Genomic DNA, 14,722 nt, shown 5'->3' on the forward strand with positions numbered 1-14,722 from the left:
TAAAAATAAATAAATCTTGGGCTGGCCCCGTGGCTTAGCAGTTAAGTGTGCGCGCTCAGCTACTGGTGGCCCGGGTTCGGATCCCAGGCACGCACTGACGCACCGCTTCTCTGGCCATGCTGAGGCCACGTCCCACATACAGCAACTAGAAGGATGTGCAACTATGACATACAACTATCCACTGGGGCTTTGGGGGAAAAAAAAAGGAGGACTGGCAATAGATGTTAGCTCAGAGCCAGTCTTCCTCAGCAAAAAGAGGAGGATTAGCATGGATGTTAGCTCAGGGCTGATCTTCCTCACAAAATAAATAAATAAATAAATAAATCTATATTCTCAGGCCAAACACAAATGTTTATAATTATGAATTATCTCTGCTTTAAGATATCCATTTAAATATAGTCCCAACTCTTTTCAAAGCCACTTGTAATTATTTCATCCACTGCTCCTCAAAAGAACACACTGCTACCAACTGAACCTATCTCCCACTGTCCATCACCCACATCTCCTAACCACATATCCCTTACTCATTCTGCCCTCAGCACTTAAAACTGTTCTCCATACCATTGTCCTCCCTGTCTGTCTTTCCAAATCTGTCCATTCTTTGAAAAGCCCTTTCCATCAACTCTATTTCTACTTCACCTCTGCATTCCCTAATTCTAACCCCTAGCCATACACACAAATTACACATTTGACTGTGTTGTTCTCTACTGACCAAATTCATACTTGGTCTTGGCTGAACTGTACACGTTTATCTCCCCTACTGTACTGTAATCTACCAGTTGGTAGGGATAACTTTTATTCTTCAAGTCTCCTACCGAACAATGTACACTGCTCTAAACAGTGCACAAATATGTTAATAAATACTTACTGATGACTGTCTACACACCCTGCCCCATTTCTAAGGAGCCCTAAGAGGTGGAGCTGACTCAACTTTAGCCAGAAATGCTTTCAGAGAACTTGCTGGATACTCACGTAAGTGCTTTCTGAATAAGATTCTGTTTCAATTAAGAAAAAAGAAAGGCTCCAATTTCTCTCTGACATCTAAGTTTTCCATTCTCAATGCATTACAGCCAATAATCTCCTTGATATCAAATCCACTGAGAACCTTTTTTCTGTGCTTCTTGCAAATGCTACTTCTAAATGATCCTACAGAGTTCACCGAAAAAATTAGGTAACATACCACAAGTTCATCAACCTCAAGAAATATCTCAATAGCCTCACCACAGCCCAGCCCTTCCAAAAAAGGCATGGCAGGACCTCAATTAAGGCTGATAGGTAATCCATTCCGACTCGCTACCCCTGGGCCAGGGCAATCATCACGGAATTAGTTCAAAGGCATCAATCTCTAAAGCCCTAAAGGAGTCGAAAACAACTGACAGCTTCACAACTCAGGAAGATGAGTGCAGTGCCCTAGCCAGGAACGCCTGTGCTCTCCTAAGACTATAGCAATGGCTGAGCCAGGTAGTTCACAGTTGAGTAAAGGGGCTTCCATTACAGAAAGCATTGGAGCAACTGGTTTTCCTCCTCCAACTCTTCATCTTCCCATTAAACTCAACTGCCTCAAGTTCCCATTCTAACAGAGCATGCATAGCCTAGGGCCTGTACCACCTGGAACAGTCATACTCGGGAAGGTTAAATTTAAGGAAAAAGCATCTGGAGCAATAGGAGTTAGAGGAAAATCTTTTATTAGAGTGTTAAGACGGGAAGTCTTTCCTCAAATACAGGCAATTTACTTCCTTCCCAATTTACTTCTCTTATATACTGTACAACTAACATGACTCCACAGAATCCTTTAATCCTTTATAATGACCATCCAATCAACTACTAAGTCAATCCTTTGTTACACTAGTATTGAATGAAGTTCCTCTTACTAGACTGTGTGGAGAAAGAGTATTCACAGCACCAAGTTTCTTTTCTTAATTTGCCTCTTGATCTAGACCATATATAAAGCACTGGTCAGAAAAATACCATTCTTACAACAGAGTAACTTGTCCCTCAAATAAACATCAATTTTATTTTTAAAATTTGAGGGTGAATGCAACACGAAGCAAAGACAGACTTAACAGTTATATAGATGGGATGCTGGGCCTACTACACAGCATTATTAGTCAGAGAGGAATGCACTGGAATACTCACAGGCCCTGCCTCATGAACTACCTACAACAGTGAGCGCTCAGCTTCAGGGCTTTATTCAACCAACCAAAACCAACAACCAGGCACCATCATCACCTTAGCAGAGTGTAAAAGACACTGTTTAATCAGCTAGCACAGAGAGAAACAGATTAAGATATCAAACACCTAGAAGAGCGTCTCAGAACAATCAGAATATTTAAAATCATGGTTAACTCAACCCACAATTCTCTCACTTATTCCCCATATGTGAAAAGTCAAAATATCACTTAGGCCACTCTGTGTTGTGGGTGAAGAGGTAGATGGGCCATAACAGACTGAAAAGATATCAACAAGAAGATATGCAAACAAGGTAAATACAGTGAAAAACCAACAATATTTAGGATAAATAATTTAGCTTGTCTTTTCCCTCAGGAAAAAAAAAAAAACAAACCCACCAACAACCAAAAAACAAAGTAGGAACAAATTCCAAAGGTGTGGTGTTGTTGCTCTAAACTTAGTATACATTTACACGGGAAGCATGGCTGGTGATATTTTGACTTTCTTTTTTAAATGCTAAAGGTAAAAAACTTTGTTCTTTCAACACCCAAACCAGAGCAGAGAGACAGTAGTAAATTATAAATGTGGATGAAGTAACATCCACAGGACATGAAGATGGCGGAGGGGGGAGGGGAGAAGGGGTAGGTTTTTGCATTGTTGCTGTTGGCAGGAGAGCTAAGCAGTCTTAAAGAACATTCTAGGCTTCTAGGTTTGCCATGAAGGGGTATCACAAATCCCAAGGCCCACCACCTACCCCTTCTCCTCTTCTCCGAGGGCACCTACCTTACTGTAAGTCACTACTGATAAGTTGTTTGCGTGACTGCTGGGGGACAGATTTACAGAGTTCTGTGAGAGTCTATTCTCATCTTGCTCGGTTTGGTCAGGAGCAGGAGCCCATGTGTTTTTGCTGATCGAGTCGAACTCGGAACCCCCAGGGTCTTTTAAGTTGTTTTCATCTGATTGTCGGTTCTTTTGGGGAGAGGCAAACGGGTTGAAGTTTCCTTCTACCTTGCGATGTGGCTGTGTGTTGAACTCCGTTTCAAAAGATGACAGCTGCTGCGTTACTCCTAAAAGTCCACCCACCTCCACACTGAGAATCACCCAGATGACATCTGAAACAAAAAGGCAATTCAGGTCAATGCCAGGCATACCCTCAAGGCCCAAAGCAGCCATCAGGAACCCCAAACACCAATCAAACCTTAGAAAGCAACTTTCTTCTATATGCTAGTTTTAAAAACTTGCTGACAAAGTAGTCCAGTACATCTGCATCGCATGCAGTTCCACATTTCTGGTAATGTGAAGTTCAAACTCTGGTACAAATTCAGTAGAGGTCTGTGGTGAGACCCATGAAACTATCTGCAAAAAGGTCGTTACTAGTTGATTCTGATGCACATCTACATTTGGAAATCATTACTCCAGCAACAATGATCAATAAATAGAAACCTAAAGGCTATTTCCCCAAAATTACAAACTCTTTGTGGGTTTTGCTTTATTTCTGCACATGTTTAACTCAGAAAACTCAGGGTGGGCATAATTCTTGAGTCAAAAAATGCTTATAATTACTAGAATTGCAACTTATCAACGCCCCACCCCCCCCAAGTTTGGGCAATTCAGAGTGACCATATATTGTCCAAACTAGGACAAGTGAGAGTAAAAGAAGGAGCTATTAATAATCACACCAGGACACGGGTATAAACCATCACTAACCCTGACAAATTAGGACAGATATCACTATGTGGCTATTTTCACAATCTATATGATTAAAAGATACCAAAAATTTAGTACGCCTCAGACTTTCTAAAATAATCCAATTTAACACCAACTATGCATTTCTGTCATGTAGGGAAACCCTACTGTCTACACTGAAACCATAAGAGATTTGTTTTAAAAGATGCACCACAGGACTTTTGGTCATAATTCAGTTCTTTATTTTCGACTGCCAAAGCTAAGGGTTCAAACAGAAGAATAAAGAAAGTGGCAGTTTCCTTTGACGTTCAGCACCTCAATTCAGAGAAGAGTAGCATCTACTTTCCTGCTAAAAGGTTCTCAAAAAGTGAGCTACAAAAAGGCCAACAAGCTTTTAAGTGTGAACCCTATTGAAAATAAATATGAAAAATTGTCCAGGCTCCTAAGTAACTGCTGGAAGGTTGATAGGAAATAAGTAAATTTCCTCTCAAATAAATTTCATCAGTTAGCTATACGGAAATATAGATAATATATAAGCCTAGAACAAATACACTAAAATATCCAAGATAGTGAAGGAAATTGAGAAAAACCCTCTTGGGCTTTGTTCATTCTCAATTTTCAGTTTGGGTTCTGTATCTGGGTAAGGGGATCTTAAGAGTGTCATACAGCCCTAAATACTCAATTTAAGGTTAGTGGTTTGGGAGCCGTATTAAGAACTTGGTTGAGGGCTGGCCCTGTGGCTTAGCGGTTAAGTGCGTGCGCTCCGCTGCTGGCGGCCCGGGGTTCGGATCCCGGGCGTGCACCGACGCACTGCTTCTCCGGCCATGCTGAGGCCACGTCCCACATACAGCAGCTAGAAGGATGTGCAACTATGACATACAACTATCTACTGGGGCTTTGGGGGAATAAATAAATAAATAAATAAAATTAAAAAAAAAAAAAAAAGAACTTGGTTGCATCCAAACAGCTGAGCCAGAGCCCTCATTAAGCGGGGATGCAGCGACATCTGCTGTTCACTTCTAGAATTAGCACCTCTTTTCACCTCTTGAAGAAGCTAAAGCCACTAGCAGCACCAGCATGACTCACAGGAAGGGGCATCCATTCCAGACAACTTATTAAAGCAAATGTGAATCCTCGTGTAAACTGATACCATAAAGGTTGATTTAACACTGTACGCCAGGAAATGCAGCATGCCACTTCACTTAGAAACCTGGGACGAAGCCAGGAATGGTGGGTTGGAGGACTTTCATTTAAGGCTCTAAGTCAATCTCATAAACCAATATGACGTGGGCCTTAAAGAACAATTCAATGGCAGACAGCCTGAAGGAGGTTCATTCCATGCTCTCCTATCCTAGCTTTCTAACGAAAGGCAACATTCCTTCACTCTACCGTTCCTTTCTCTCCAACGGATATGCCTTGTCTTACAGTACAGTGATTCCCACTTCATCTTCTACCCATCTGTTTTTCAAAATCCTTTTGTAAGTACATGATATGTTTAGCATACTCAGCTACCAGTCATATGCTTCATTTTCTCAGCTCAGAAAACTAAACGCTTATGAAAAAGGACAGTCTTCTGAAGGCTGTTATCAGTATTCGAGACTAATGACATGAGTCCCTCTGGCTTTAAGCACTAAAGCTTCTTTAACATAACTCACTGGGCCTTATCATACTTAAGCCACTGCACTCTCTTCATCTTGGCTATTTTTCTGTACTGTTCATAGATCCTACATAGTAGCTACAGAAAAAATGTCATCTAAGCCGCCAATGATTTATAAACACCAAAAATAAACAATTCAGTTCTGATCCTCCACAGTTATTACCATGTTGGGTCATCACAAACAGCAAAATATGCCTTCTCTCTGGTACAATCTGAGCCATCTAAGTATTACCCTTTAGACTTCACATTTCAGAATGTGTTCATCCCATGCATAGTGTGTATGTGTGTTTTGAAATCAAATAAAAAGGATGATAAAAATGGGCCCAATAAGCTTGTTTCAAGAGGTTGACCATTTCCAATTCTTGCCAGAACACCTCGATTACTGAGATAAGAACTACCAGCCAGATATTTTAGTATCTCTGATGATAAAACCACAGCTGTAAGAAATCTTAGGGGTCATTTACTGGAACTACTTCACTCTCTAGATGAAGGATCCGAGGTGTGGAAGTAGAAGTGATGGGCCCAAGATCAGACTTCAAGATAGAAGCGGACCTAGATGACGACCAAAAACTCCCAGCTCTGAGTATATGGCTTTTTAAACTCACATTTGTTTCTTCCTAACAGGAACCTGGGAAGCCAAGTACCCAGGAAACTAAAGCTATAGTTAAGTCAATCCCATTTCCCAGGCCATAGTATCTTTACCTACAGACATATGATCTTTGGCACCAATAACAAGAATAGGCCAATGGGATGTCCTGGAAAAGTAGCTGAGAAAGGAGAACCAAGTGCCAGGCCTACACAGGGAGGGCTCAGTAAGTAAATGGAAAAACTGATTTTAGAATGTCTTGCTTAAGGTGATATTTTAAAAGCACCTGAGCCAGAAGGTACTGTAAATATTATTTCATTCAACTCATCCCTTATAATATGATAAAACCTTTAATAATAAGTATAAAATTTTAAAAAGTATAAACTTCTCTTTGCACAAATGTATAATAAATTACTAAAGAGAGAATGTAACTGGGGCCGGCCCCGTGGCTTAGCGGTTAAGTGCGCGCGCTCTGCTGCTGGCGGCCCAGGGTTTGGATCCCGGGCGCGCACCGACGCACCGCTTCTCTGGCCATGCTGAGGCCACGTCCCACAAACAGCAACTAGAAGGATGTGCAGCTATGACATACAACTATCTTCTGGGGCTTTGGGGGAAAAAATAAATAAATAAAAATTAAAAAAAAAAAAAAGAATGTAACCTTCTTATTTCTTAAGTTTAGACTATCACAAGTGTAGAGTAAAAAGAAAATATTTTACTTGGAGCCCAAGTCCATAATCTTCATGAATCATGCTGACATACAAAGACATCCTCAGATTATGGTAAGAATGTTAAAAACATTTGCATATACCCAAAAGCTAGCATCACAGATCAAAATACATCATAATAAACATAAAAAAGCATCCACAATTTGTCCACTAAAAGAGAATTGTTAAAAAGCAGTACCAAACTGGTAAATTTGTTTCTTGTGGGGCTATGGGTTACAATACACGTACAGCATGGGTACACATATATAGGAGTTGAACAAATAAGTAAGTGGATGGTGGTGGTGGTGGTGGGAGCCATGTTTTCCATTGCTGAAGAACGGTATTACAGATATGCAAGAAAGGAAAGTATTCTAAAATGAACCCTGTGGTACTGGATTAAAGTCAGAGAAGTCAATATAAACTCATGTTTATCTTAACACATATACAGACGAAGAAACACAGAAACAATTATAGGTATGTCTGTATGCAAAGGTTAGGATGCACTGATATATTACCTAGCTCGGTCTGGTGAGAGGGCCTAAAAGTAATGATACCCCAGGAGCAACAAACATACCCATTGCCCAGTGGTTTCTAAATAACCATTCTCCAATAAAAAGAACAAGGGCTCCTTGGAGAAATGGCTGATTCTGGGGCTAGGGCACAGAACACATAAGATGAGCCTAGAACATTTTGTAGTACCAGAAAGTAAGGAAGTGCTCAAAAAACAAAAGGATAGGGGCATGTCACAGGGATACAGGAGCCACCTGAAAGAGTCTCCTCTGGCCAAAGCTGGAACAATTTGGGAAACAAAATAAATAACATACTATCGGATTGTAACTCAAAGAAAAAAATAAATATCCATGAGTCCATAGTGACATAAATACGACTAAACTAAATGGGGGAGAAGAGGCAAACTTCCTTACAGAAGAATTCCAAATAATATATGTAGATACTCTCCCTTCCAAGAGGTGGAGCCTAATTTTATAGATCCCCCAACCCACCTTGAAGGTGGGCTAGTCTTAGTGATTTGCTTCCAAAGAATAGAGTACAGAAAGAGAAAAACAGTAACTTGAAAGTGGAGAAACTAGCAAACAAACTACTTAACCAAGTGATCAAGGTTAACATCACTAGTGATGTTATGTAAATCTCAGGTACCCCTGAAAGGGCATGTCACCTCTCTGGTATTCTTCTCCAAGCCCGTAACATCAGTCTAATCATGAGGAAAACGTCAGACAAACTCAGATTGGGAAACATTATAAAGGATATTTGCCAGTATTCCATAAAACTATGAAAAACACAGCAAGATTGAGAAACTGTTACAGACCAGAGAAGACTGGGAGACACGACAATTAAGTGTAATATGGTACCCTAGACTGGATTCTCAAACAGAAAGAGGTCATGAGTGGAAAAAAGTCTGGAGTTTAGTTAATAGTAATCTATCAGTGTTGATGTCTTCATTCTAACAAGTGTGCCATAGTTATGTAAGATAATAAAAATGGGGGAAACTGGGTATATGGGAACTCTGTATCATCTCTGACACTTTACTGTAAACCTAAAATCATTCCACAGTAAAGTCTACTAAAAGAAATTAGTATAGCATTAGAAAATTGTATTTTCAGACATTAAGAGGTAAAGTTGCAACAGAGCCAACGCTCTGCAGTGAACTGACTATAAAGGAGAGTGCTTTGATCCAGTAGAGGGTAGGACAAAGTGGTAGCAGGGCAGGAAGGAGGGGCCTGTCACCTGCTCAAATTCTTCAGAGGCCTCAAAAAGACCACCTTATCAACTGGACACATAAGTTACTCCTATCTGTGGGGAGATCTCTTTTCCGGTACAACCTCTTGTCAGTAGAGCAGCAGGGGCCAGTTAACAGTCTTCAAACAAGGGCAATAGTAATGACTGTATAAATGAACCATCATCTTGATGTGGATGTTGGGCTGAGCCTGCCTCTGGCCTGCACAAGATGCAAACAGAAACCACTTAAAGCAAGCAATAAACTGCCACATCAATAGGTTCCACTTGGTCTGGGCTTCCCAAGGGGAAAGGCCAGGGGACTTGGGAAAGCACCACTTTCGAAAACCCCAGTTTACAAGGACACCTCAAATGGTTCAAACTGTGGCTAGGACTGAACTCTTGTAGGCTTCTGATCTCTAGAGCAACCGCCTTGGGCTTATCCCCAGGAGTTGTGAGACAAAAATGCTATGACACCAGGAGACACAGCTTGGCTTTACTCCACATGTACATGGAAGATTATCATGGAGGTCAGTTCTAGATTTGGAGGTTGCAGAATCAAATCGTTCCTGAAGCTCAACTCATCTTCAGTGCACAACAGGAACCTCACATTTCCCTTGAGGATTAAGCAACAACTTGGGTCTATAGAGGTAAACAGGCTCCAGTCAGCTGCTGGGCTACAAGCTGTGGGCTCAAACTTTATCTCTGTAGGAAAGCTGACTATATATTGCCTAGCTTCAGCGAGAGAGACTTGAAAGGAGAGTTTGAGCACTGGTAGTCTAGTGGACTGAAACAGGCCCCAACAGTAAATAGTGCAAAGGTCAGTATTACAAGCAGGTCTCGACATCTTTGTGTCTGTCTCTTAGAATTACCAAGGTAGCAATGTGTGTGTGCCACGGTGAAAAGAAAGCACTTCTAATTGTCCTTGCACTAATCTGCCCATTCACAACTTCCAGTCTGCATTTCCACGCTATTTACTCAACATAGTAGCCTTGCTCCCATAACACATGCCCAGGCACTCAGATGCTTTCACTACATCTATCCACACACCACCTACCTCAGCATCTAAGGGGCGTGCGGGTAGAGCCAGGCTCCAGTTCATTAGCCCCTCAGAGAACAACTCCTGATTTCTGGGGCTTAGGCCCCGTCTACAGCAGTGACTGCTGAAGGACTTGCCTCTACTTAAACTCCGCTTCCCCACCCATTCTCACTTCCAACCCTACCCTGCCACAAATGTGCATTACAAACTTGTTCCTTAGATTAGGTATTATTCTCAGGAATTTCCTTTTAAAATACAAATAGACCTCAAAGGAACATATTAAGCTACCTTAACCTCATTATGAGATCAACGAAGGAGCACAAGTTCACAAAGGGGAGAGAGAAAGAGAAGAACACGAAAGAGCACTGGAAGCCTGGATGAGATGAGACAGTGAAGAGTTCCTGGTGCCCATAACAAGAGCAGGGCTCAGAGAAAAGCTGAAACGGCAACAACAAAGAAACTATTCCTACTTCACAATTTTTCCAAATCATGCCCTATTTAATAATCATGAGCTTGTACCTTAAAATGGGGGGAAGGGGAGAGAAGTACGGTGATCATTTAATCACTTATTTGCTTCAAGTCTTAGGAAATATGGATCCCTACTTCCCAACTCCAGTGATATCAGTGCCATGGAACGGAAAGAGTAAAAACATGTCTGGGACAAAAGATGAAAACCAGCTCGGAATGAAAAAGAGAAAAACAACCGTGCCATTAACTGGGCTGGGAGGACAGACACAGATAAAGGCAGGTATAAAGTTAACAGAAAACAGTATTTCTCCCAAGGTCATACAGCAGCTGTAAAATGCTATAAGGACCCTCTCTTTTTGAGTGGCTTCTGCTTTCTTACCAATGATGCCTCAGACCCACTTTGCTACAGCCATGGATTATTGACGATACCCAATTCTAAACTGCCCTTGCCTCATGACAGCACCCAAACCCTAATTAATCCTCTCTTCTACTCCTGCCTCAGAAACCACAGCCAACCCAAAACTGATCCCCACATCCCTTAGAGACTCCTCAGAATCCTTCAGCAGGAACCCAAACCTTGCAAAAGCTGCTTCCCTCATCCCTCTTATTGCAAGGCATTCCACAGTTCCCTGGGAGTGCCTTCCCTCACCGTATTATGTCAGTAAATCTGGTTTTGTCAGACTACAGGCTTGTTTCAGGTAATCTCTGAACCCAGATCCTTCCTCTCCTCTCAGCCTCAATTCCTAGATACAGAGACTCTACCCCTTCCTACCAGTCTTCCCTTCTTGTAGGACTGCTCTCCCCCGAAGTGGGCCCAACTAGCCCAGCCATCAGCTGATACCATAAGGAAGGAAGAGTGCATTCATTCAGTGACAGGGCGGTCAGAAAGAGACAGAAGGAGCAGCCCTGAGAATAAAGGAAAACAGAGTATACCATGTTCTAGAAGCCTAGTGACAAAAGTGTTTGAAGGAGGACAGAGTCATCAGTTGGGTCCAGTACAGCTCATAAATCAAGTAAGTTGAGGACTGGGAACAAAGCATTGGATGTAGCACCATGCAGGCCACTGGTGATTTTGAAAACAGCAGCTTCAGTGGAGTGGTGGGGACAGAAGCCTTAACCGAAAGAATTTGCGAGACTAGGAAATCAGGAGGTGGAGACAGCCATTATCGGTACAAAATTTTCCAAGGAGTTTGCTATGAAGGAGAGCAGAAAAATGAAGAAGAAGCTGGAGGAGGAAAATTAACAGCATTACACTATATATAACAGCAACAAATTTAAAACAACTCAAATGTCCATCAATAGGGACTGGCTGGAAAAACAATGACCCATCTACCTGAAGGAATACTCTACAGTCATAAAAATGAATGAAAAAGATCTCTAGAGTGATCTCAAGAATATATTATTAGGTGAAAAAAAGTAAGATGCAGATCAATATCTATAGTTATGACACTTTTGTGTAAGAAAAGGGGCAAATTTATACACATTTGCTAGTATTTACAAAACAAAAACACTGACTGGATAATCCATAAGTGAATAAATAAAAATGGGTACCTATAGGGGGAGGAAGGGACTAGCTGAAGGGGATAGGGATGGAAGGGAGACTTCTCTAAATACATCATTCCTAAATTTTGAGTTAGGACTCATAGAATGTTTTACATAGTCAAAAAAAAAAAAAAACTAGGTCAAAGAGGGACAAGAATAAGGACTGAAGATAAGAAATAAATTTCCTAGGATGATGATTGACACAGGGTAGGCGCTCAATAAACAGCAAATTATTTAGCAGAAGTACGTAGCACTGTAAGTGACACTAAAAATGTTTACTGGGTTGCTCTGTTAGAAGTTAGAGTCAACGTTAAGAGTAATGTCTGATGACTGGCTATGTCTAACTATAGCTAGAGGACTATAACAATGACAATAAAACAGGTTTCATATATAAAATCTAAGAATTTAGGATACCTATAAAAACGGTATATAACCTTTAACTCCTCCTCCTCATTCGTTTTTTTTTTTTTTAATTTTTTGTTTATTGCAGTAACACTGGTTTATAACATTGTAAAAATTTCAGGTGTACATCATTGTACTTCTATTTCTGCATAGATTACATCATGTTCACCACCAAAGTACTAATTACAACCCATCACCACACACATATACCGAATTATCCCTTTCACCCTCCTCCCTCCCCCCATCCCCTCTGGTAACCACCAATCCAATCTCTGTCCCTATGTGCTTGTTTATTGTTGTTATTATCTACTACTTAATGAAGGAAATCATACAGTATTTGACCTTCTCCCTCTGACTTATTTCACTTTGCATTATACCCTCAATGTCCATCCATGTTGTCACAAATGGCTGGATTTCATCATTTCTTATGGCTGAGTAGTATTCCATTGTGTATATATACCACATCTTCTTTATCCATTCGTCCCTTGATGGGCACTTAGGTTGCTTCCAAGTCTTGGCTATTGTGAATAACGCTGCAATGAACACAGGGGTGCATGTACCTTTACAAATTGGTGTTTTCAAGTTCTTTGGATAAATACCCAACAGTGGAATAGCTGGATCATATGGTAGTTCTATCCTTGATTTTTTGAGGAATCTCCATACTGTTTTCCATAGTGGCTGCAAGTGTTTGCACTCCCACCAGCAGTGTATCATTCATTAGTTTTATTGAAAGCAACTAGAGCACTAAAATCTCTACTCTAAAAATTGGCAATTAAAGGTAAAGAACTAAGCATTTAATCTAGCCTTATTTGTAAAACTGAATTTCAAGATAAGTCACTGCTGATAAAAGTTTTTCCCCCTCAGAACTACTCTAGCTCATATCTGTGGAAGAAACTGTCACTTTGTAACCCCTAATTGAAATGATTCAAGCAACAATCAACGAACGAAACCATCAGGCAAAAGGCTGGTTGACAGGAAGGACCTATGCAATGGAGGGATCAGGCTGTCACCACCTGAACCCTTTGATTAACCTTAGTAACACGAAGGGCCAAATAATTTTGAATAGCCAAAACAACTTTGAAAAAGAATGAAGTTGGAGGTCTCACACTTCCTGATTTCAAAACTTATTACTAAACTACAGTAATCAAAATAGTGTGGTACTGACAGACAGTCAGACATACAGACCATGAAGAGAATGAAGAGCTCAGAAATAAACCCTCACATTTATGGTCAAATGATTTTTGACAAGAGTGCCAAGACCATTCAAAGGAGAAAGGACAGTCTTTTCAACAAATGGTGTTGGGAAAATTGGATATCCACATGCAAAGAATGAAGTTGGACCCTTACCCTTACACCGTATACAAAAATTAACTCAAAATGGATTAAAGACCTAAACATAAGAGCTAAAACTATAAAACTCTTAGAAGAAAACATAGAAGAAAAGCTTCACGACATTGGCTTTCGAAATGATTTCTTGGATAGGACACCAAAAGCACAGCAACCAAAGAAAAAAGATAAATTGGACTACATCAAAATCAAAACTTTTGTGCATCAAAGGACACAATCAACAGAGTGGAAAGGCAAACCATGGAATGGAGAAAATATCTGCAAATCATATATTGATATAAGGGGCTAATATTCAGAATATACAAAGAACTCTTACAAAATAAAACAAATAACCTGATTAAAAAATGGACAAAGGACTTGAATAGACAAACTGAATGGCCAAAAAGCACATGAAAAGATGCTAAACATCACTAATCATTAGGAAAATGCAAATCAAAACCATAAGGAGATACCACCTCACACTCATTAGGATGGCTACTATCAAAAAACAGAAAACAACAAGTCTTGGCGAGGATGTGGAGAAACTGGAACCCTCGTGCACTGTTGATGAGAGGGTAAAATGGTACAACTGCTATGGAAAATAATATGGCTGTTACTCAAAAAATTAAAAATAGAATTGCCATATGGTCCAGCAATTCCACTTCTAAGTGTATACCCAAAAGAACTAAAAGCAGGGTTTCAAAGATGTATTTATACACACATTTTCATAGCAACATTATTCACATTACCAAAACGTAGAAGCAATTCAAATGTACATCAATGGATGAATGAATTAAAAGTGTGGTACAGGGGCTGGCCCATGACCGAATGGCTAAAGTTCTGCGTGCTCCACTTCAGCGGTCTGGGTTTGTGGGTTCACATCCCAGGCGCAGACCTACTCCACTCATCAGCCATGCTGTGGAGGCATCCCACATACAAAATAGAGGAAGACTGGCACAGATGTTAGCTCAGGACTGATCTTCCTCAAGCAAAAAAAGAAGAAGATTGACAACAGATGTTAGCTCAGGGAGAATCTTCCTCACAAAAAAAAAAAACACAAAAAGTGTGGTATATACATACAATGAAACATTATTCAGCCTTAAAAAGGAAGGAAATTCTGAGACATCCTACAACTTGGATGAACCTTTAGGACGTATGCTAAGTGAAATAAGTCAGTCACAAAAGGACAAATACTGTATGATACCACTTATAGAGGTACCTAGAGTAGTCAAATTCATAAAGAAAGAAAGTAGAATCCTGGCTGTCAGGGGCTAGAAGGAGAGGCGAATGAGAAGTTATTATTTAATAGGTACAGAGTTTCAGTTTTGCGAGATGCATAGAGTTCTGGAGATAGATGGTGGTGACGATTGCATAACAACGTGAAAGTACTTAATGCCACTGAACTGTATACT

At 40.5% G+C, this 14,722-nt stretch overlaps 1 protein-coding gene across 3 annotated transcripts in view; it reads right to left on the reverse strand.

The window, feature by feature from the left end:
- ILRUN (inflammation and lipid regulator with UBA-like and NBR1-like domains) overlaps positions 1 to 14,722 on the reverse strand; it is a 98,480-nt gene that overhangs the window by 18,063 nt on the left and 65,695 nt on the right. For 2 of the 3 annotated variants that reach the window (XM_004424245.3, XM_004424244.3), the window contains one exon: positions 2,953 to 3,281. In XM_004424245.3, coding sequence (XP_004424302.1) covers positions 2,953 to 3,281 — 329 coding nt within the window. The remainder of the gene's footprint in view (positions 1 to 2,952; positions 3,282 to 14,722) is intronic. The other variant, XM_014782802.2, reaches the window with a different exon arrangement.

This window comes from Ceratotherium simum, chromosome 13, assembly GCF_057802395.1.
Source record: "Ceratotherium simum simum isolate JZ-2026a chromosome 13, ASM5780239v1, whole genome shotgun sequence".
NCBI classification, from domain to species: domain Eukaryota; kingdom Metazoa; phylum Chordata; class Mammalia; order Perissodactyla; family Rhinocerotidae; genus Ceratotherium; species Ceratotherium simum.